At 49.0% G+C, this 20146-nt stretch overlaps 10 protein-coding genes across 10 annotated transcripts; 4 read left to right on the top strand and 6 right to left on the bottom strand.

The window, feature by feature from the left end:
* Positions 1 to 390: 390 nt before the first annotated feature.
* On the top strand, positions 391 to 2537 carry FPRO_08999 (uncharacterized protein; the record flags this gene model as incomplete). Its single annotated transcript, XM_031224511.1, has 4 exons — positions 391 to 491; positions 541 to 669; positions 722 to 1346; positions 1389 to 2537. The coding sequence occupies 4 exons, from the start codon at positions 391 to 393 to the stop codon at positions 2535 to 2537; spliced, it is 2004 nt and encodes a 667-aa protein (XP_031089763.1).
* Positions 2538 to 3295: 758 nt separating this feature from the next.
* Positions 3296 to 4282, top strand: FPRO_09000 (uncharacterized protein; the record flags this gene model as incomplete). The annotated part of the gene is made up of 1 exon (XM_031224510.1): positions 3296 to 4282. The coding sequence occupies one exon, from the start codon at positions 3296 to 3298 to the stop codon at positions 4280 to 4282; it is 987 nt and encodes a 328-aa protein (XP_031089762.1).
* Positions 4283 to 4815: 533 nt separating this feature from the next.
* Positions 4816 to 6180, bottom strand: FPRO_09001 (uncharacterized protein; the record flags this gene model as incomplete). Its single annotated transcript, XM_031224509.1, has 2 exons — positions 4816 to 5472; positions 5518 to 6180. 2 exons carry the CDS (start codon positions 6178 to 6180, stop codon positions 4816 to 4818), a joined length of 1320 nt encoding a protein of 439 aa, XP_031089761.1.
* A 476-nt stretch (positions 6181 to 6656) lies between these two features.
* On the bottom strand, positions 6657 to 8409 carry FPRO_09002 (uncharacterized protein; the record flags this gene model as incomplete). Its single annotated transcript, XM_031224508.1, has 3 exons — positions 6657 to 6899; positions 6948 to 7832; positions 7882 to 8409. The coding sequence occupies 3 exons, from the start codon at positions 8407 to 8409 to the stop codon at positions 6657 to 6659; spliced, it is 1656 nt and encodes a 551-aa protein (XP_031089760.1).
* Positions 8410 to 9118: 709 nt separating this feature from the next.
* Positions 9119 to 9394, bottom strand: FPRO_09003 (uncharacterized protein; the record flags this gene model as incomplete). The annotated part of the gene is made up of 2 exons (XM_031224507.1): positions 9119 to 9258; positions 9310 to 9394. The coding sequence occupies 2 exons, from the start codon at positions 9392 to 9394 to the stop codon at positions 9119 to 9121; spliced, it is 225 nt and encodes a 74-aa protein (XP_031089759.1).
* A 670-nt stretch (positions 9395 to 10064) lies between these two features.
* Positions 10065 to 11779, bottom strand: FPRO_09004 (putative alpha-glucoside transport protein; the record flags this gene model as incomplete). The annotated part of the gene is made up of 3 exons (XM_031224506.1): positions 10065 to 10193; positions 10242 to 10298; positions 10346 to 11779. The coding sequence occupies 3 exons, from the start codon at positions 11777 to 11779 to the stop codon at positions 10065 to 10067; spliced, it is 1620 nt and encodes a 539-aa protein (XP_031089758.1).
* A 478-nt stretch (positions 11780 to 12257) lies between these two features.
* FPRO_09005 (uncharacterized protein) lies at positions 12258 to 13784 on the top strand (the record flags this gene model as incomplete). Its single annotated transcript, XM_031224505.1, has 4 exons — positions 12258 to 12527; positions 12574 to 12881; positions 12928 to 13295; positions 13342 to 13784. 4 exons carry the CDS (start codon positions 12258 to 12260, stop codon positions 13782 to 13784), a joined length of 1389 nt encoding a protein of 462 aa, XP_031089757.1.
* Positions 13785 to 14940: 1156 nt separating this feature from the next.
* Positions 14941 to 16403, bottom strand: FPRO_09006 (putative dis1-suppressing protein kinase dsk1; the record flags this gene model as incomplete). Its single annotated transcript, XM_031224504.1, has 5 exons — positions 14941 to 15125; positions 15185 to 15350; positions 15406 to 15707; positions 15765 to 16099; positions 16162 to 16403. The coding sequence occupies 5 exons, from the start codon at positions 16401 to 16403 to the stop codon at positions 14941 to 14943; spliced, it is 1230 nt and encodes a 409-aa protein (XP_031089756.1).
* A 1439-nt stretch (positions 16404 to 17842) lies between these two features.
* FPRO_09007 (uncharacterized protein) lies at positions 17843 to 18648 on the bottom strand (the record flags this gene model as incomplete). The annotated part of the gene is made up of 2 exons (XM_031224502.1): positions 17843 to 18339; positions 18426 to 18648. 2 exons carry the CDS (start codon positions 18646 to 18648, stop codon positions 17843 to 17845), a joined length of 720 nt encoding a protein of 239 aa, XP_031089755.1.
* A 539-nt stretch (positions 18649 to 19187) lies between these two features.
* FPRO_09008 (uncharacterized protein) lies at positions 19188 to 20033 on the top strand (the record flags this gene model as incomplete). Its single annotated transcript, XM_031224501.1, has 1 exon — positions 19188 to 20033. One exon carries the CDS (start codon positions 19188 to 19190, stop codon positions 20031 to 20033), a length of 846 nt encoding a protein of 281 aa, XP_031089754.1.
* Between the last annotated feature and the right edge of the window lie 113 nt (positions 20034 to 20146).

The following is a 20146-nucleotide window of genomic DNA, read 5'->3' as shown; positions in this document are numbered from 1 at the left end:
TCTTAATCAGGTATTTAAAACAAACCAATTCCTTGCATCTTGGCTCACTTATAGTGGACCACTATGACTTTTCCCAGCGGTGTCGGACGCCTTTTGTTTCTGTCCGTCTTATTCCCACTTACCTCTATCGGCGCCAACCGCCAAAACCACCGAGAAGCAGTATTTTCTGCCGAGGTTAGCGCTGAGTCAGCGCGGGAAAGGTAAAATTCTCGCCGATTTCTGTCGGCGTCATTGAACCGACTTTGCTTCAGTATTCTTGGGGAGTCACACGACTACGCAGATCGCGTCGGTACTTCGGTTATCCAATCAGGAAGATATCGGGTGGGTAATTGGTTAAGACTGTGTTACTCGGCCGTGAAGATCGCCTGTTTGTGCAAGGTCTGAGACAAAATGGCGGATCATCAGAGTGACTCGGATAAGGAGGATGTTGGGTCGTCGACTGTTACGCCGTTGAGCCCCGGGAAGCGACAACGCAAGACGAAATCTACAGCGTAAAGGTCCCTCTCTCATTTACGTTTGAGGTCTGACTAATTGCTTCAGATGTCGGCGATGCCATGCCAGAAAGGTTAAATGCTCCGGCGGTCAGCCCTGTGAAAACTGCCGTCAAGCAAGTAAAGGCGCTGAATGCTCTTATCCCCGAAAGAACCGTCTCGTCAAAGTGAGCCAGCAGTACGTCCCCCTTCTAACATCTCAATCCTCTCATGTTCATCAATTGGCACAGATACATTGACGATCTAATCGCCGAGAACCAGCGTCTTCGTCAAGATGACGCTAAACCTCGGCCTGAGCCCTCCATCCCCGACGTCTCAAGCACCGAGACGTCCTCGTCGCTCCAGGGCACACTCCTCGAGGAACGACCCTGGTTCTTTGACATGAACGTGCTTCACACCCCGGTCCTCATCGGCGAAGCTTCCGACGCTGCGTTTGCCACGCGTTTTAGGCAGGCTATTTCTGAACCGGGACATAGTCACATCCCGAGGGTTAACTACGCACCTGATGAGAGGTTGCTTGCGCTTTCGGATCAGGATTGTCCGTGGCCGATACCCTCTAGGGCTCGGTTGCTTGTTAATGTTGCGTTGAAGTATGTTAGTAGGACTTATTATATCGTGAGGAAGAGTCAGATCCTGGAGGGGCTGGAGCAGACGATTCTGAACCCTCATTCGGCGGATTCGTTGCTGAGGAGTAAACTTTGGGTTCTGTTTGCGATTGGGGAGATGTACTCTACGCGTACGGCGGCCAAGGATAGGAACTTTCCGGGTATGGCGTATTTTGCCCGGGCGACTCGTATTCTTCGCATCATCAGCGAAAGACCTCGCATTGATGCCATTGAAATTCGTCTTCTTCTGGTAAGTCTCTCACTTCTTCATGGGAACAAGCTGACATTCTAGTCTTTCTACTCCCTCGCCCTCAACCGTCGTTATACAGCCTATGCCCTCGCCGGCTCATCAGTCCGTCTCTCCGTCGTAATGGGTCTTCACCTCAACGTCCCCGAATCCCAACTCCGCGACGCCGGCGCCCGCGAACATAGGAATCGCGTATGGTGGACTGCATATAGCTTCGATCGCATGTGGGCTTCTCGTCTCGGTCATCCCGTCGCTATTCAGGACGACGACATCGAAGTCGATCTCCCCACCGATCCAGTCTTGGACACACCCTCAGATGACTTTGCCGACTCATCGTATTTTATCGCGGGTCTGAGACTCGCGAGACTGGCGGCAAAGGTAATTAATGCGATTTACACAAGGAGACCGCAGCAGAAAACACTCTCGCAGAGGGTTCAGGAGGCGTTGAGAGATCTGAGAGCTTTTGTGGAGGAATTGCCGCCGCATCTTCACATTGAACCGACGGATGCACCTGAACCAAGCCCAAAGCCTCTCTCACTGCACTTGTACTTTAACCAGGTCGCCATAACTGCGACGCGTCCTATTCTTCTACATGTTCTTAGGACTCACGTCTCAGCATGGGACACTCAACCTCGCACGGAGCCTCAAATCCCTGTATCAGCAATGACGCTCTCCGAAGCGTGCATCCGCTGCGCGCGCCACTCATGCCGCCTCCTAATCGACTGCTGGATCGACGGGTCCTTCGCAACGTTCGACTACTTCTACACGCAATATCTCTTCTCATCCGCCACGGTCCTCGCGATATCAAGCCTCATCGACGGAAAGGAATGTCGCAGCGATAAAGAACAATTCGAGTCAGCCGCGCAGTTTCTGCATCAGCTGAAAGAGAATGGCAATTTCGCGGCGGAGGAGTTTTGTCGACATGTTGATGCTATGAAAGTTTGTATGAGGGCGCTTGAGGCGAGACGGGGACAGTTTGTGGTGCAGGATACAGGGCTGTTGGGGTTGGATGTGTTGAATCCTACGGCGGGCATGGCGTTGTCGGAGCCGTCGCTGCAGGAGTTGTTATCGCAGCCGGTTTTGGATTTGCAGTTTATTGATGCGTCGATGTATCAAGATGGAGCGCAGGGGCTGTATTGGCCTGATATTAGTCCTGAGAGTTGGAGCGCTAGCGGATGGACTCCTGGTGGTTAAAACTTGGAGACGTAGTATATGATCTCCTGATCCTGAACAACCTTTGTCGTATTTACTCATCTCTTAGTTACGCTTCTTGAGAAATTGTATGTAGTAAAGGGTATGTCAATGCTCGTAAAAGGGGCTTAGTGCGGATATCTTTCTGTAGCTTCAGTCTATAATCCATCCATGAATTTGTGTAAACCAATTCCATTGTCTTGACAGTAACATGAGCCAAACCCTAACTAACCTACTAAAGCACTAAATTATGCATTTTATCCCTTCAAGAAGGATTTAGCCTTGTCTATTTGTATGAACAGTGTCAAGACTTGCCATCCATCCCTTTCACCAATCAAGTCCACAATGCTCTCAAACAACTCACAGAGAATGAATCATGAACAAACCCTCAGGCTTATGCATTCTGCCACTCCAAAGCCTTTGTTCTATTGGATTGACAGCTCGTTCAGCTTGTATCTGACAGTCTCTTTCAGCTGGCAGCTCCCCAGGCTGAACAAGACTGCCAGTAACAATGGAATAACGACTGTCGTTCTCGTTACCAGTGGCATTCATTGCTGCAACTGCGAAATACTATTCACATCCAATCTCCCAATAAATACTTCCCTTCGGTTGTTGATCCAGCTCTCTTCTTTCCTCCTCATCAACCTCTCAACATCTCGACCTTTGTCTTCATATCAACTCATAACACTTCACAAGAACTATCAACCTCACACTCATACCCCAAACCAACACCCACAATCATCCCTCTCACTGCCAACATCATGTCTTCTCTATCCACTGCCTACCCCACCGATGGTCAGGTTATCGACATTGGTGGTTCGTCCATCAACCTCACCTTTGTTGACGATCAGCTTCCCAAGGCCTTCCTTGGTAAGGGTGACTTCCCCAAGGAAGTCGCCTACACTTCCGGCATGGACAAATGGAACAAGATTGCCGACAAGTCCTACCAGACTTCTGATGAAATGGCCATCATCAAAGCCACCGCCAAGCAGGTCGTTCAGCAACTCAAGTCTGGTACTCATATCATTGACCTCGGCGCTGCCAACTCCAAGAAGTTTGAGCCCTACGTCCACGAATTCATCGCTCAGGGCAAGGAGTGCGTCTATGTGGCTCTCGATCTGTCTCACGCCTCTCTTGTTGAACACATTGCCAAGGCTAAGGCTACTTTCCCTGGTGTCAAGTGTATCGGTCTCTGGGGTTCATTTGAACAGGGAGACGTTTACTTCAAGCAGACTCGTCCTACTGCTCGTCTCTTCCTTTCTCTCGGCAGCATCTTCTATAATGCTCCAGACTCTATGGCTAAGGATCGTTGTGTCGAGTTCAAGGGCCACATGACTCCCGTTGATCGTCTCATTGTCGGCCAGGATGGACCTACCAGTGCTGAAGCCAGCCAGACCCATGCTGCGTACAACACTGTCGAGTACGACGCTTTCTTCACTACCTATCTTCAGGGTCTTCAGGATCACGCTGGCATTGTTGGTGCTAACCCCAAGACCGCTTGGACCGTCGAGAGCAAGCTCAACAAAGCTATGCATTACTTCGACGTCACTGCCAACCACGACATGACCTGCACTAAGTTCGATATCTACGTTCCCGCCGGAACGGTTTTCAAGATGTTCAAATCTTGGAAGCGATACGAGGGTGAGATTCACCAGCTCACCAACGAGGTTGGCCTGGAGATTGAGACTCTCGGCAAGGCTGAGAACTCCGGTATGCGTCAATATATCATCAAGGCTGCCGAGAACTAAGTCCACTGCACAAGTGTGATCTCACCCCATCTTCCCTATGTCTTTGGTCTTTTTGGAGTTTGGTAAAAGTTGTCTGAGCTTGGAATGCCAGACCGAGTGCGCGAGTAGACGGAAAAGTCCCCCACCCATGGTTGTTTTTGTTTTTGATGTTGTTTACCTCTTGACTTGATAGAGTCTTGGGAACTTTTTGTCTGAGCTCAGAATGCCGGACTACCAGAGACGGAGATCCTGGGAATTGCGATACAGAGGACGGAATAGACGAGATATCTAGATTTAGAGTCCATTGGTCTTCTGTCAACCTTTTGCATTTGTAGAGTGATGTTCATCTTATGTTGGTTAAGCACAAATTTTCTTTATGCTGACTTGATGGTTATGTCGTGATCCTGGCGTGCACAAATGAAGCTCAGATGGGAGACTATTCATTGTTTCTTTGTGGTCTAACTTGTCTTCTCCCTACTATCCTACACTATACTATTGATTCCTGCTTCTACCTTGAGACTTTTCATCCTTTCCAACTCTACAACAAGCGTTTCTTACAACTCTCCGTTCTCAAAGTCATCGTCATCCTCCTCCTCAATATACTCGTCCAATCTCTCCTTGAGCTCCTCAACACTAATCTCACCTTCCATCTCAGAAGGATGCTCACCCTTTCTATGAGGCGGAATGGGAATAGTCTTGGGAACCTGGATAACACCATTCTTACCAACAGCGTCATTAAACCCAATAACATTATGCCCATTCAGCACAATAGTAGTCCAGCTCTTGAAAGTATGAACATCAACACCAACACTTCTCTCAAGAAGAGTCGGGAGCTCAATATGGAAGTCATCACCATGGCCATAAAGCTTCTTCGACACCTTTTCATCACCGTAGTAGACCTCGTCACTGTAGAGAGTAATGTTGGGGACGATCTGGTACTTGAGAAGGGCCTTGAGATATTTCTTGCCTGTCTCGGTGTTGAAGAGGAAGGCGTTTGCGCGGGGACCCAGACGGCGCCATGCATCGTTGGAGGGAGCGAAGACGGTGCTGCCGACCATGGGGATGTTGTGGATGTACTTGACGAAGTCGGTCTTCTCGAAGGCGAGCAGAAGAGTTGAGAATTGAGCGGGGAAAAGGCTGATTTCTTTGCCGATGAAGGGAGGAGGAACGAGGATTCTGTTGACAGCGTGGATGATGCCATTCTTGGTTTTCTGTGATAGTCAGCCAAGATCAGTTTATTTAGTGGATATACTTACGAAGTTGACAGCGATGACCTTGCTGTACAGATTAACTCTCACTCCGGAAAACCCAACGCTGGTACGAAGACGCTGAGGCTTATCACCAAGCAGAGGCTCCTTCAGGGTCGTAGGAATAGTATGCGTGAAGAGGATTCGCGACGCAGGATACTCCCCAATACCAAGATGGTAGTTAAGAACAGCCTCGACGAACTCATCACTAGGCTTATCCTTATGATGATGAGGAATATGCTCAAATGCCTCATCGGTCGGGACAAAGAGCGTGTAGTTCGCGTCAGTGCTGTTAAGCAACTTGCCAAACTTCTCATGCTTCTGAACAAGCTTGAAGAACTTCTTGGTGTAGTTGCTCTTGGCGATAAGTTCATATGTCGTATGATCAGTAAAGTCACCGCCTGTTCGACCAAAGATATCCGCAGACTCGTCGTCGTCTACATCATCAGCGGGGAGGAAAGCCTCTTCATCTTGGAGTCTGTTGTGGATTGCGGCTGTGAACTCGGTGGAGAGCTGCTCAGTCGCTTCGTCGAGAGTCTTGCGAAAGCGCGTTGGGATGTCTTCGAGGGTTTGCTTCAGATCATCCTTCCAGGTGTTGAACGCGTCCAAGCCCTCGGGGATGACGAAAGCCGAAGTGGCCGTAGCCAAAGTAAGAGCCAAAAGAGACCTCATGATGAATCGATATCAATGAAAACAGAGATAACAATATCAAGCCACTCCAACGTCCTTATCAAGATGAAAAACGGTCAATGATGCTCAGACTTTATATCCATCTCACGTCTATGACGGGACTAATGTTGGCGTCATCAGCCATTTTACCCCGCATGGGATGTAAGAAAAGATGACGTGAGATTTCAGGCTAAATATGTCTCATCCTTTTTGTCACCATCTACGCTCGGCTTCTTCGGTGTTCATGGTCTGACGTGAGGCAAGGGTGTTGCGAAACGCAAATAATTGGGCTCATCGTAAACGCAGCCATTTCATTGGTGAGATGACGCGTTGAGGATGTCGCCTTTTGGCGGATTGATGATGTGTACGCGTACAACGTCTCGGCGGTTTAGCACGTATTACCCGAGCACGTTTCATCTTATATGCGGATACTTTGTGAGCCTGAATTACATAAGAACATTGTCAATTGTTGACTGCATTTAACTACCAGCGACATTCTCCTGGTCAGCCTTTCCAGCCTCATCAACAGGATCCAAGTTTCCCTTCGAAGGCCCCATTACACAAATACCCTCTCGTGAGAACCGACTCCCGTGAACAGGACAGTCAAAGCTCTTCTCAGTAGTGTTCCAGCACACGACGCCCTTCATATGGGGACACAAAGCGCTGTACTGCTTCACGTTACCCTCCTCGTCTTTGTACACCGCGATTGGCTTTGATCCAGCCTGAAACACATTAGTTTGTGCATGGACGATAATAACAAAGGACGTTACCTTGTTCAATACCCCGCCCATTCCGCGGCCGAGGTCTTCAATGTCTGTGATGTCGGATTGTAGGAAGCGCTTGTACTGCGCGTTGATCTGGACGTCGTGGGCGATCATGCTGGGGAGGGACTTGACCATTGATGCGATGCGCGTGGGGGAGTAGATGTCTGCCCATGGGTTCTTGATGCCGTCGATTTCATCCGCGATCAATCGTCCAGCCAAAACCCCATGCGTCAAACCATCACCTGAATCGCCAGTGATGATGTAAATGTGATCGTTGCCTTGGCTCTTCCCGATGAACTGCATGAAATCAACAGGTTCAAAGATCTGACCACTCCAGCGGTAGTCAACAGACTTGACCTGTGAAAACCTCTCACGCGTCCACTTCTCAAGCTCACCAAACTCAGTAGTCGTATCTTCCTGTCCAACCTTGTGATCACAGCCTCCCACAACAAGATAATCATGCTCGTCATCACAAGCCGTCAGTCGAACATACTTATACTCCTCTGCCTGATCATATAAGAGACAATCCTCAATAGCGCCTTTAGGTATACGCGCAGCGATACAGTAAGACCGCATGAACTCCATCTGAGCGATGACGCTGAGCTTCTGGAGGGGAACGCAGGTTGCTTCGACGGCGTTGGCGCACTTGACGGTGTAGCCATCTGCTGTTGAGACGTTGACGGATTTGTTGCCGATACCGAGAATCTCTATGCCTTTTTCTTCAACGGACATGACCCGCGTTTGGTCGAAGCAGCGGAAGTTGGGCTGAGTCTTGAGCCAGTTGAGGATGCCGTTGAGATACTTTGTTGGATGGAATGTTGCTTGGTCTTTGACGATGAGGCCGCCGCGCTGGTCAATTGCTCCATCCCAGCCACGAACCGTCAGCGATTCCTACACCAAGTTAATCGAAGACCAAGAATGAAATAGATCAGAGACTTGCATCAAATCTAGCATCAATGCCGAACTTTCGCTGCGCTGCCTCTTCCTTACGAAGATCGTTCATCTCATCCTCATGCTCCTTCGCATCCTTCCTAGAGTACTGAGAAACCTCATAAGCCGGAAGTTTGCGATATTCGCATTCAATACCAAGTATCTGAGAGATCTCTCCTACGCGATCTCTTCCCCACGCGTGGCTTTCAGCTGCGACCCTGGCGCCTTCATCACCGTGCTTCTTAGCAATCTCAGTATACCCATCGTCAAGATCATTGGTCAAATGGCCACTGGTCCGACCTGTCTCTCCAGAAAGTACCTGGCGAGCTTCCAGAAGGACAACCTCGCGCCCTCGGGTGACAAGCTCATAGGCTGTGGAAATACCGCCGATGCCAGCACCAATGATGCAGACGTCAGTCTCAATGTCTTGGTTAAGCTTGGAGAACGATGGGCGGTTAGAAACGGGGTCTTGATGAACCCAGACCGAGTCCGTAGCGCCCGAGGTATGAAAGAACTGTTGCGACTTAGAGGTTGCCATTGTAGATTGATAAGCTCTGAAGGATAGCTGGACTGTGCAGCGGCGTGAGATGCGAGAGACTCGGAGTGATGCTGAGGCCAGTGAGAAGAGCATCCTAGGAGGTATGAGTGAAGTCGAGTCTGCGAGAGGGTTGGAGTGAGCTCAAGAGGTGTATATCATTGCAATGCATGAATTGAGATAGATGATGCACCGTACAACACAAGACACGGACGAATTGAATGGAGCTGATTGCCAATCGAGATCAATCCAGCTGCAAGTTCGGCCAGGGACATGCATCTCGCTCCAATAATTGTCGTGGCTTGTATTACACCGCCTCAGCTTTCACATCATGAAGTCGTCACTATTTCCATTACATTTCCCGTGCATGCAATTCGGTAGCAATTTGCGGAGCATTTGGTCCTGCTGCGCATCATCAAGACTGAAATGTGAACATTGTGACGTTGAAATGTCTTGGTCGTCATGTCAACGTCAGAATGATGACTCCGACAACACCGCAAGCAAGCCAGAGCTCATAATCTCCAGCTTTATACTATAAAGCCCATTTAAAGCAAATAATAGTTCTTGTTTAAGTGAATAATATTGGCTGGCGGGATGTTGCCTTCTTATAGTTGCTGTCATGGTTATGGTATTACAACTTGATCATGACAATGTAGAGAAATGCTAATCAATGGGTCACGGTGATGGCTGACGACTAACATTCATCAGCTTTTCATGCTTTCTTCTCTCCACCCATATTGTTCTGAACCGCCCCCCCAATGCTTCCCTCTGTAGTGAATTGCTTCCCGATCACGCCCTCCTTATCAAAGGGACCACCGATCTTTTGAGCGGTACCTCCAATAGCTCCATTCTCTGAGATAAACATTAGATTTGATCTTGCTGATCAACTTGCGACCGTCGTACCTGTGAACTGCTTGCCAACGCTACCTTGCTCATCCATGGCCTTGGGCACGGTATCGGTGAGGTTTGTGATAGGCTTGTCGGACATGTTGACAGTTTAAACTGATGGGTAAGAAGAGACTTGATTGTACAGGTGACTGTGTTGACAATAGTGATTGATGGTTGTGATAATGCCGAGCGACCTGGGTGGATTCCGTGTCTGACACTTTATAGCCGTTATATCAGCCATTATCGATCTATGATGTCATGACAAGCCATGATATCATCTCCGCGGGTAAGATCTATAGTTTAGATCTGTCAGATCAATTACCCGATCATTGACGCCTAGATCAGATGGCGATTGGGGTGATGAAGTCATGAGGCTGAATGGTTGCTGCATACGGGTTTATATCGGCAATCAGGAGCGAATCTAGTGAGGCACTACCTGCAGGTAGAGAGGTCATTTGAGACAGAAGAATGAGAAGAATGGATCTGGTTTACAAGAGAGACCTGCAATTGATACAGCTGCTGTCGGTGTGTCCATAACAGACAAGTATATGATAGTTCTGATCGTAGACAATGGGCGACCAGGTTCAAAGGTGAGGTTCCTCAAGGCATCGCATTTGTTATAAACACAGCTATCAAAAGTTTCCGATGACTCGCGGGGTCTAGTGTCAATGTATAAAGATATGTATAGCTTCTAGACATCACTTTAACACCAAAGTATTATCACGACCATCTCCGATGTCCCGCCACCATCCGTCCAGCAATACCTTACATCAGACATCAGTATCCTTGATGATTCGCCCCTCGGAATCATCCGCATAGGCATCAACCTTGGTGTCGGCAAACTTCCTGGCAGCAGTCTTGTTGGCGAAAAGAATATCAATCTCCTCAAAGGTTCGGTCCTTGTGCATGTTAGTGATCCATCACCATCAGTGACACTGAGTGCATACCTTTGTTTCGGGGAGGCGGAAGTAGGCCCAAGTGAAAGTCAACAGAGAAAGTCCAGCCTAGATAATGTCAGAGGAGAACTGAGCATGAGGATTCTGATACGTACCCAGAAATAGCCAACTTTGCCCTTCCAGTTACCCTCGGTAGGGTTGATCATGTAGGGGCCGTAAGTACCGTTGAGGATTTGCGAGATGTAGTACGCGATTCGAGCAAGACAGATACTCTTACTACGAACACTGACGGCAGGAATCTCGCCGATGATGGCGTAGCAAACAGGTCCGATGGTAGCGTAGAAGACAATTTCCCAGATCAGAACAACGCCAGCTTGGCCGAAGCTGACAGCTTGAGTCTGGGGAACGCTGGCGAGAATGCCGATGATGAGCATAAGGACTGTACAGATGCCACAGGCCCAGACGTATAACGCTCGTCTGCCGATGCGGTAGATGAGAAACCAAGAGATGATGACGCCAACGGAAGCGAGTCCGAGTGCACCGGTTGCGAACTTGAAGGAGTTACTGGGATCGACACCAGCTTGGACAAAGAAGTAGGTCGGTGTACCGCCGATACCAACGCCAGTTGTATTTTGCGCGACGAAGACGAGACAAACGATCTCAGTGCGTCGAAGATTGATGCCCTTGAAACAGTCGAGGTAGCTGGAGCCCTTGGTATGTTCACTCTCGATCTTGTTGGTGTGGACAATCATAGCAAGCTGCTTGTCAAGATCCTCATCTGTCTTACTGCTCTTGGCCGAAATACGTCGCAGAACGCCCTTGGCTTCGTCGAGTCGATTCTTCTTGGCTAGCCAATAAGGCGATTCAGGTGTGAACCAGAGAATTATGATGAGAGGAATAGGCCAGATCCACTGTATCGCAAAGGGCAGTCGGTATGCCCATTGGGTTGAGTTGTCGGAAAAGCTGAACAAGACGCCAGCGGCGAGGAGTTGGCCGAGAGCCCAGCAGAGGCAAACATAGTTGGCGAGATAGCCCCGAAGAGCCATTGGACAGATCTCTGAGGCGTAAGCAGGAGCCATAGTTGCGAAAACGCCCCAGGGTAGACCACAGAGAATAGATCCTGCCAGAAGCATCGGAAGATTATGCGCAAAGAAAGTAATAAAGATGAATCCCGTAACTGCAATAAGAGACGCAACAAGCGTCCGACGATATCCAAATCGCTCCGTAAGCCAACCATTAGCAAACGCACCAATGATCGTCCCCACGGCAGTCCCATTCCCAAGACCAGCCTGCCATGGTCCGGAAATCTGGTATCCGAGCTTCTCGCCATACCAATCACCATAAGCTTTCTGAAACGCCGGCTGAGCCATGAGATTTCCGATGAGGACAATGTCATAGCCTTCCATGATGATGGACGATGATAAGAGGAACGACCATGCTATAGCACCCGGGTAGGCTTTTATAGCTTCCCAGAGGGACATGTTGCGGTCGATGGAGGCGCCTTGCTCGCCTTGAACATGGCTCCATTCTTTCTGTGAGGTGACATCTTGTTCGACGTGGTCGGTGTTTTGTTTCTCGTCGAGAGACATTGTGAAGAATGGCGATGAGATGGAGGGAATTGGAGGATCGTCGCGTCTTTAAGTAGCATCGTGCCAAGATTGTCCCCCCATGGGGATAGAGTAAGAGATTAGGTTTGATGATCTTTGCGGGGGATTGATGCTATTTTCTCGTCCAATTGGAGCTGATCTCCCACCGGAGAATGCCTGGAGGGGTTAGTTCACTAATCGCATCATCACGAGTCAAGACGCTCCGGTGGAAGGGAATGGTACATGAATTGAAACTGGCATTGCAAAACATGACTCATGAACCAAAATAATTGAGTTTTTCGCCGAAAGTTGGCGGAGAATAACTCTATTTTTGCCCTGTCACCTCATTGCGACAATTTTCGCATCCCACCGGAGTTCCCATTAAAGGCTTAGTCTCAGTTGTTCCATGGGTATATACCTCAGCGCTCAACACTTCAACTCACACTATCAAGCAAGCAAGCAAGCACAAACCCTCGCCAAAATGCCGGAGGAGTACATGTCCATGCTGAAAAGCCTGCCTTCAGAGGTCAACACGATCAAAGACCCTGTTGTCGGCGTAGCAACGGTAGACGTCGGCGTTCAAACAGGACCGCCTCGCCATCTCGCCTCTGGTATTCTGTACGGAATACCAGATAAACCTGATCAGATACCAGATCACTTCTACAAAGCCATTGGGTTCAATTATGGTCGCGGCGGAGGATCTCAGTTACCCGGGACTAAAGGCTACGCCGTTAGTCTTCAAGACTACGAGGTAAATTGCCTCCGAGAATGTTTGGTATATGTATTGACACGATTAGGCTCGTTTTGCTTCGGCGTTGAGTAACTATAAGACTGCCCGAAAATACGGCGGCCAGTTCATTTACTTGCTCCCTGCGGCTTGGGGTGCTGATGGCGGACAGTCGGAAGGCTTTGCGTACCCTGGAGATGACAATGATTGGACGAGTTGGGACGCTTTTCTGGAACGGACGCTTGATGATGTGAAGAAGTCTGATATGATTGACGGCCTTGTTGTCGATATCTGGAATGAACCAGATTTGAGCTTTTTTTGGAATCGTTCGATGGAGCAGTGGTTGGAGCTCTGGACTCGTTCGTTCAAGAAGATTCGGTATGTTGCTCCTCAGGTACATAAACTTCTTCTAACATATTCGTAGCGAAGTACTGCCTACTACTCGCATCACTGGTCCAAGCATGTCAGCCATTCCTTCGGTATCGCATGAATGGTGGTCGGCTTTCCTGTCTCGCTGCAAAGACAGCCTACCCGATCAATGGTCCTGGCACATGGAGGGCGGCGACGAAGCAGTCACCATGGCGAGCTCAATGGCTTCATTCTACGACATGTTATCCAAGCACGGCATCCCTCTGGAGAAAGCGCAAGATGTGAACATCAACGAGTATGCGGTTTATGGAGAACAGGTTCCTTCTGCAGGAGCATGGTGGATTGCTGGTCTTGAGCGAGAGAATGCAAACGGCCTTAGAGGCAATTGGGCGATTGCTGGAGCCTTGCATGACTTTATGGCTGGTAAGTCTGTCCAACATGGCCGTGGTTCAGATACTAATGATACTAGGTCTTTTGAGTAAGCCGAACGGCAGTGACGGTAGTTACGCCATCGAGGGCGAAGGCTACTGGCCGACGGCTGAGTATCAGGTCTACAAGTACTACGCCTCCAGCATGAAGGGTCAACGTCTGAAGGCTACTGCTAGTTCAGATGGATTGCTGGACGTCTATGCGACTGTTGAGGAAGATGTTGTGCGGATATTGGCTGGTACTCGTTCAAGATCAGGGAATTGGTCCATTGATGTAGTTGGCTTAACAGATGATACACGAGTCAAAGTCAAGACATTGGCGTTTCGTGTTGTTGATGGGGATAAGTTCAGGCGTGTTGATAGCCCGCTTGATCTTGAGGAGAGGGAAGAGGTCGTAAAGGAGGGGATGTTTAGCTTGAAGATGAAGCATAAGGATCCTACGACGGCCTTTGCGTTCGAGTTAGCGATTGTAGAGAGACGATGAGAAAAGTCAAGGTCCGGGCATACACTTATAAGTTGTTGCTATATCTCTTAACTTTATCAGGATCTTGTTAACCCTCAGGTAGAAGTAATGCAGTGTATAGATATGCTCTCTTAACACTTCTTACCTATTGCTTCCTGCCTAGTCTCTTATATCCACTTTGCATAAATAGCCGTCGAGCATCGTCTGGCCCTCATACCGGCTCTGGCTGCATTAGGCTGTGGGAACCATGGGGTTGGCCAGTTTAATTCTGATCAGCCATAAGCAAGCATAAACCGATATGAGGCTGGTAGCTCTGGCCGCGAACCCTTCATTTGCAGCTGAAAGGCAAGTACGAGATAGAGAGAATGGTCTTTGTCTCGCTGGAGCAGCACGGGGACCATGTTAGTGACGGTAGAGTACCAGTCGTTCTATTCTATGGAGAGGCAACCAACGAGCCTTGATGACAAGGCCATAAAATAACATATCCATCGGTTTCGATGGCAAAGATGGAAGAATCTGGGCATGGCCGGGTTCTGCGATTTCAGCACCCTGATCGAACTTTGCCGAGTCCGAGCTCAGCCTTTGCGTTTCGTCTCTCGACGTTCATATGCGTGACCGGACTTGTCATGTCATCGGATTCCAATCATCTTCAATTGGCGCAAAAGAATAGCAGGGGTGATTCATTTCAACTTCATTTATATCTGGCAGGACTTCGCTGGGGCGTGTGTTCAGATCGGGTCGACGAACGCGATGAATGGGGCTCAGGACCATCCTCGGTCGGTCAGCAAGTTTCGGCGGCGTGGGTGGTTCGGGAAGCGACCCTAGAGCTGTCCAAGGTACTAGGTTAGTTAAACTGTTAATAGGCATCGCTTGCATCGTCCTGGGTTTATCGGCGGGCTTCACGGCTGTGAATAGCGTGCCCGGGTCGGAGAGCGGTAGCGGAGTCATCACAAGATCTAGAAGTGCCATTTGCAGTTAAGGCTTGTGGCTGAGAGCTTAAATCAGCAGAGAGAAGTTAGTTACATGATATTCATCTACAGCAATATAAATTTTTCCATTTCTTACTTTTTCAGCAATGCTAAGAAACGTAGCCGGTCCGTCAAGTAGAAGTAGTGTCCTTGATCAACACATCTTGATACAAATCGCAATTCCCGCGGTTGCTAACTTCCCAGCTGTACTACATATACGCCATAATCCACGGGTCTTCAGCAAGTTCTTTTGCTGATGCTCTCTTAGCCGGATCCCATTGAAGCATCCTATTCATCATGGCAAGAAACAATTGTTTTCTCTCACCCTCAAGGCTGATTTCTTGTTCAACAAGAGAAGTGCTTTCTAGAATGGGGATCTGATTACGGAAATCGCCTAACAATGTGATTCTAAGCAACGGCATAACTTCTTGAAGTACTTTGGGAACTACTTACCGGTGTCTGTAAAGAACTTGCGACTGGCCTTGCCGGCTTCAAGGACATTTGATGGCGGCTGGCCGAGGAGGGCAATGATCTCAGCGAGATGTGCTCTGCTGCGGTATTTCTGGAACTCGGGATCATGCCCTGTAAACATATGCCGACCTTCAAAGATATCCCAAATCTGGTACAAAAAGCAATCAGCTTCAGTGCACAAAACGTTGCTTTGAGTGGCTTACCATGCATCCTGCGTTCCATATATCCACCTTGAAGGACCAAGGAGCTTCGAGAATGACCTCAGGAGCTCTGTAAATGTCTGGTTGGATATCTTCGCAATGTTCTACATCACCTACAACAGCTGAGCCAAAGTCGCATAGAACAGGCCCGCCATAGTCCTTGGGTTTTCGAAGTTCTCGCGATATGTGGATCGTTCTGCCGTCAACCTCCTTCCGTGGAGTCGGCTCGCTCTGCTCTTCCTGTTCAAAAGCAGTGAATACTGAGTCGTCATAAATACCGAACATGATATTGTCTCCTTTGATATCTATGCGTCAATGCGTCAGAAAATGTCCCAGTCCCGAGGAGGACTACGTAACAATACCTGTATGTATAACCTTGCACTCTGTATGGAGATAATCGAGCGCTTGAAAGAGTCGACGCAAGGTGACAGCGAGGACCACTGGCGGTAGTCTTCTTACTGGATTGCGGTTTAGGAATGTCCACATGCTCTCCCAGAGCGGAGGATGAACAAGACACCGATGAGAACCATCGGGCCCCGTAACATCGAACGATTCAAGCAGTTCTCTTACCGCGCTGCGGCCAGGATGCTTTGATGAGGAGGCAGAGATGCGCTTGTACATTTCGAGCTCATTCTCCAGCTGCTGTCCCATGGACTGATTATTAATGAAGAGTTTTAGCGCGACATGTCGACGACCACTGCCTGATATTAGCAGAGAGTTTCCTACATTAGCAGCCTCCAAAGGTCTTGAGTGGCTTACTCCAGGTCCCGTGCCAGCCAAACGGTCGAGCTCGCTCCAAAGCCCAACTTCCCGACAACTTGGTAGCGGTCGCGCAGGACTTCCCCAATTTTGACGGGATAGTAGCGAGACGCGACGTAGTCAGGGAACCGCTCTTCCTCTATTCTCACCTCTTTGGGGACTTTTGGGACATCGGGGCTGGAGAAGACAAGAGGCTTCCATGCCCTGCCAGGCCATTGTATTTTCCGAAGGAATGCGGCCATTTTTACGCGCTTGAAGAGCGGATTACCAGAGCGAGTGGCCCAAATATGTTCAACTATGTGGCTTTAGGCGCTTTCGCTCAAGGTAGGTGGTGAAAAATGGTGTTGGGATTCGAATGGCTATGTGGTTGCTGATGAGTCAGACGCAAATTCAGCGAATCAAAGCAAAGACCAGAATCACGTACGCGTGAAGCTGAGAATTGACGCAGGGGGGCACATAAAGGCAGACTATGCAACCTAATTATTTCCGGGGAATCTCATAAGCTTCCAAGCTGGCTGATAACGCTCAAGGTGACTATCATTACGCGTCAGAAGCTTGGCATGTCTTGAGGGCGAAGAATCGCGTTCCTCGGGTTGATACCTTGTAGGGTAGGGCATAAAAGAATATCATCGAAGCAATTGGCGTAATCAACACTGTTTTGTAGTCTTTCCTAAAGTATAAGTAGGTTCAATAAATCGTAGGATGAAACTTTAGCAACGGTGATTTATAGCAGTGCCAGTGAGCTTAATGGACCTCGTCGACGATGTTGACTGTCTATTTGTCTTCAGCGACATAACGCTGCAAAAACGGGGCAAGGGTGTCTTGTCTAAAGAGCCTGTGAAAGGTAACAGCCCATTGGGATATTACCAATTCAACATTGCTATTAGTGGATTTATTATCACCATCAAGTCTTCATAAGTACTACTCTATTATGCCTTTTACAAGCCGACCAGAGCCCAAACTTAGCCCACATTTGACACCATTGTTCATCACCTGACACTCAATAAGAATCGCTATAGTCACTACGTGGATAGATGACAGACATGCAGCATTTAATGTATTGAAAATCGTCTACATGGCGGACTGTGTGCTCGAGAGGGTACTGTGCAAGAGACTGGCGGGTAGCTTAAGTTAGTCTTCATATACAGTCAGGGCCTATTCTGAATTGACGAGTTGGTAACAGATATAACTGGGTTCTCCTAGTCGGTCGCAAAGTTGAAGACGGCGAGACGCGCGGAAAGCGTTTCCCTGCTGAAGAACAATCTATAGTGGTACGCAGTGAGCCTAGGAGTTCAGTGAGCATGAGACTGGTACTGTGTCTGCCCTCATGATGTTAGTTCGTATTCAAGCCTGAAGAGACTTGAAGCTACTTTGAGGAGTGTACCCGTGAGGGGGACAGCCGGGATAGACTTTTGTTGAATGGACCAAAGAGGCACTCGTAGCCCTGCAGACCCAGAGTAAGGCGCTGGGAACTCCGGTGCTAGACTATACAACAGTCCGCGATGCGGCTTTGTGGTACGTTGAGAAGAAAGCCTTGCAGCATCGATTTGATGATCAAGCTGCCGAAGGACAGTCCGATGCTGACGTATAGTCACTCTTCTTGAAGAAAAGGAGCTTTTACCTTGAGGATTTGGCATTACGGAGAATTCAAATCGTAGAAGAGTTGTATGTTGGGGCCCAGTTAGAATTCGCCAAAGTACTGCCGACGTATTCTTTCCATTTCCAACTCATGCGGTAAAGGTGTCAGGAACCCGTCGACCGCATCGCGCCAGAATGTATTTCGTGGATTAACGTGCCAAGCTGATGTATACTCCCAGTATGGCGGCATCCATCCAGCCGACTCCCAGTCCACAATGCCTGTCACCGTATCCCCATCAGCCATAATATTGAGACTGCTTAGGTCACCGTGAGTGAAGACTGGGCCCTCCCATGGCCCATTGTGAAAGTCTATGAGTTCCCTTAGACCCGGAAAGGCTCCTTCACCATCTCTAAGCTCAAGACCACGACGTAACTCTCGATGAAACTTTTGAATTGTTGCAAAAGGAACCCAGAAGGATTTATCAGGAAGACGCCGGTCAAAGATGGGACCCCCATTAACGTTGGAGATACCAACGCCATCCGGTGGGACAATGCTGCGTAGCTCTGTGATCAATGCCTTCAATTGCGCGAGAAGTCGCGCTTTAGAGTCGTCAGATCGTTGCGTCCAATTTTGAGATAGATCCCAACCCCGGATCCTTTCCATAAGTATATAGACGCTACAGTACACTTTGGAACTGGTATTGATGTGTTATTCGTAACGAATTGTATGGTGTTTGCTTCAGTCAGCGTTGTGAAAGCGGTTGCTTTGATACAGAGCTTGGATGAGACTAGGAGGATACGCTCTGGATGTTTTCGTAGGCGGCGGACGCATGGTATTCTGTTAATGTTGTAGAGAAGTAAAGTGAGGAGCCGCATGAGGAGGCCAGAATTAATTTCTCTTGACTCCATGGTTGCAGGAACTGTATCCTTGATTGTATAGATGTTCGTCGCGTTGCGAGTTCAGGGACGATTGGATTCGGTTAGACTGATGAGACCAGACCGGATTAAAGTGTTCCCGACAATGCTCACATTCACAAGCCTGACAAGAGACCTACGAGTTTCTATCACGATAGTGCTACTCTTTTCGCTTCTGAGTCCTCGTAGATTTAATTGCGAATCATCTTGGAATGAAAGCTAAGCGTCTGTTTGCATCTACCTACCTCTTCCAAGATTCCCTCATAAGGACAGCCTCATTGCCGAGGCTATCGGATGGCGCTAAACTCAAAATATCCTGTGCAGACGTCAAAGCTGGGGAGACGTCCAATTACTTCATGAGCCACGCCCTTCAGTATACATTCCCCTCGTATTAATAATAATTAACAGTAAACTGGCCATCGGTTATAACGGACTGATGATCCGATCCAGCCGATGCAGGTTATAAAAGGCAGTTTGAACGGGTTATTCTTCCTCGTTGCCTCAGCACTTATAACAACTCCCTCATCTCAAACATGTCTGATACCGAGCCTCAAGCAGTTCAGGTATCCCAGACTCCTGATGGAATCACAACCATTACTCTTTCACGCCCTCACCGCAAAAATGCCATAGACGGACCTACAGCCAAGAAGCTCACCGACGCCGTCCTAGCGTTTGAGAACGACGCCACGCAAAAGGTGTGCATCATCTACGGTGCACACGGTACTTTCTGCGCAGGCTTCGATCTCCACGAAGTCGCCAAATGGAACCCCGCGCAGGGAACTGACAGCTACCTTGGCCCAATCATCGACCCGAGCCATCAAGTCGAGGACCGCAACATCGGCCCCATCGGCCCATCAAGAATGCAGGTGAAGAAGCCCGTTATCAGCGCCGTTGCGGGCTACGCTGTCGCTGGAGGCTTGGAGCTCTCGCTCATAGGCGATATGCGCATTGCCGAGGAAGATGCTGTTTTCGGTGTGTTTTGCCGAAGATTTGGCGTTCCCCTCATCGACGGCGGTACTGTTCGGCTACAGGCTATCATCGGCCTCGGCCGAGCGATGGACATGATCCTCACTGGAAGACCTGTCTCGGCGCAGGAGGCGTTGCAGTTTGGACTCGCCAACCGTGTTGTACCCAAGGGACAGGTGTTGGTGGAGGCGACTAAGATTGCGAAGCAGCTTCTGATGTTTCCGCAGGAGTGCATGAATGTGGACAGGGCGAATTGTTACTACTCCGTATATAACGCATCGTCGTTTCAGGATGCGTTGAGGAATGAGTTTGAGAATGGGGTCAAGGTCATTACGACCGAGAGTGTGAAGGGCGCGGCGAATTTCAGTAGTGGAGCAGGACGACATGGTGTTTTTGAGACAGCCAAGTTCTAGAATGAGTTGTTGTAAGATGGCCTGCAGATTTACTTCATCTATGAGGCCCTGATGCTGATGACCTATGCTCTCTACTCATCGCATCCCTTTGTCTTCATTGACCTTGAGCTTCC

Source organism: Fusarium proliferatum (assembly GCF_900067095.1).
Source record: "Fusarium proliferatum ET1 genome assembly, contig: FPRO_scaffold016, whole genome shotgun sequence".
Taxonomy (NCBI): Eukaryota; Fungi; Ascomycota; class Sordariomycetes; order Hypocreales; family Nectriaceae; genus Fusarium; species Fusarium proliferatum.
This window is presented reverse-complemented; position numbering and strand designations above follow the sequence as displayed.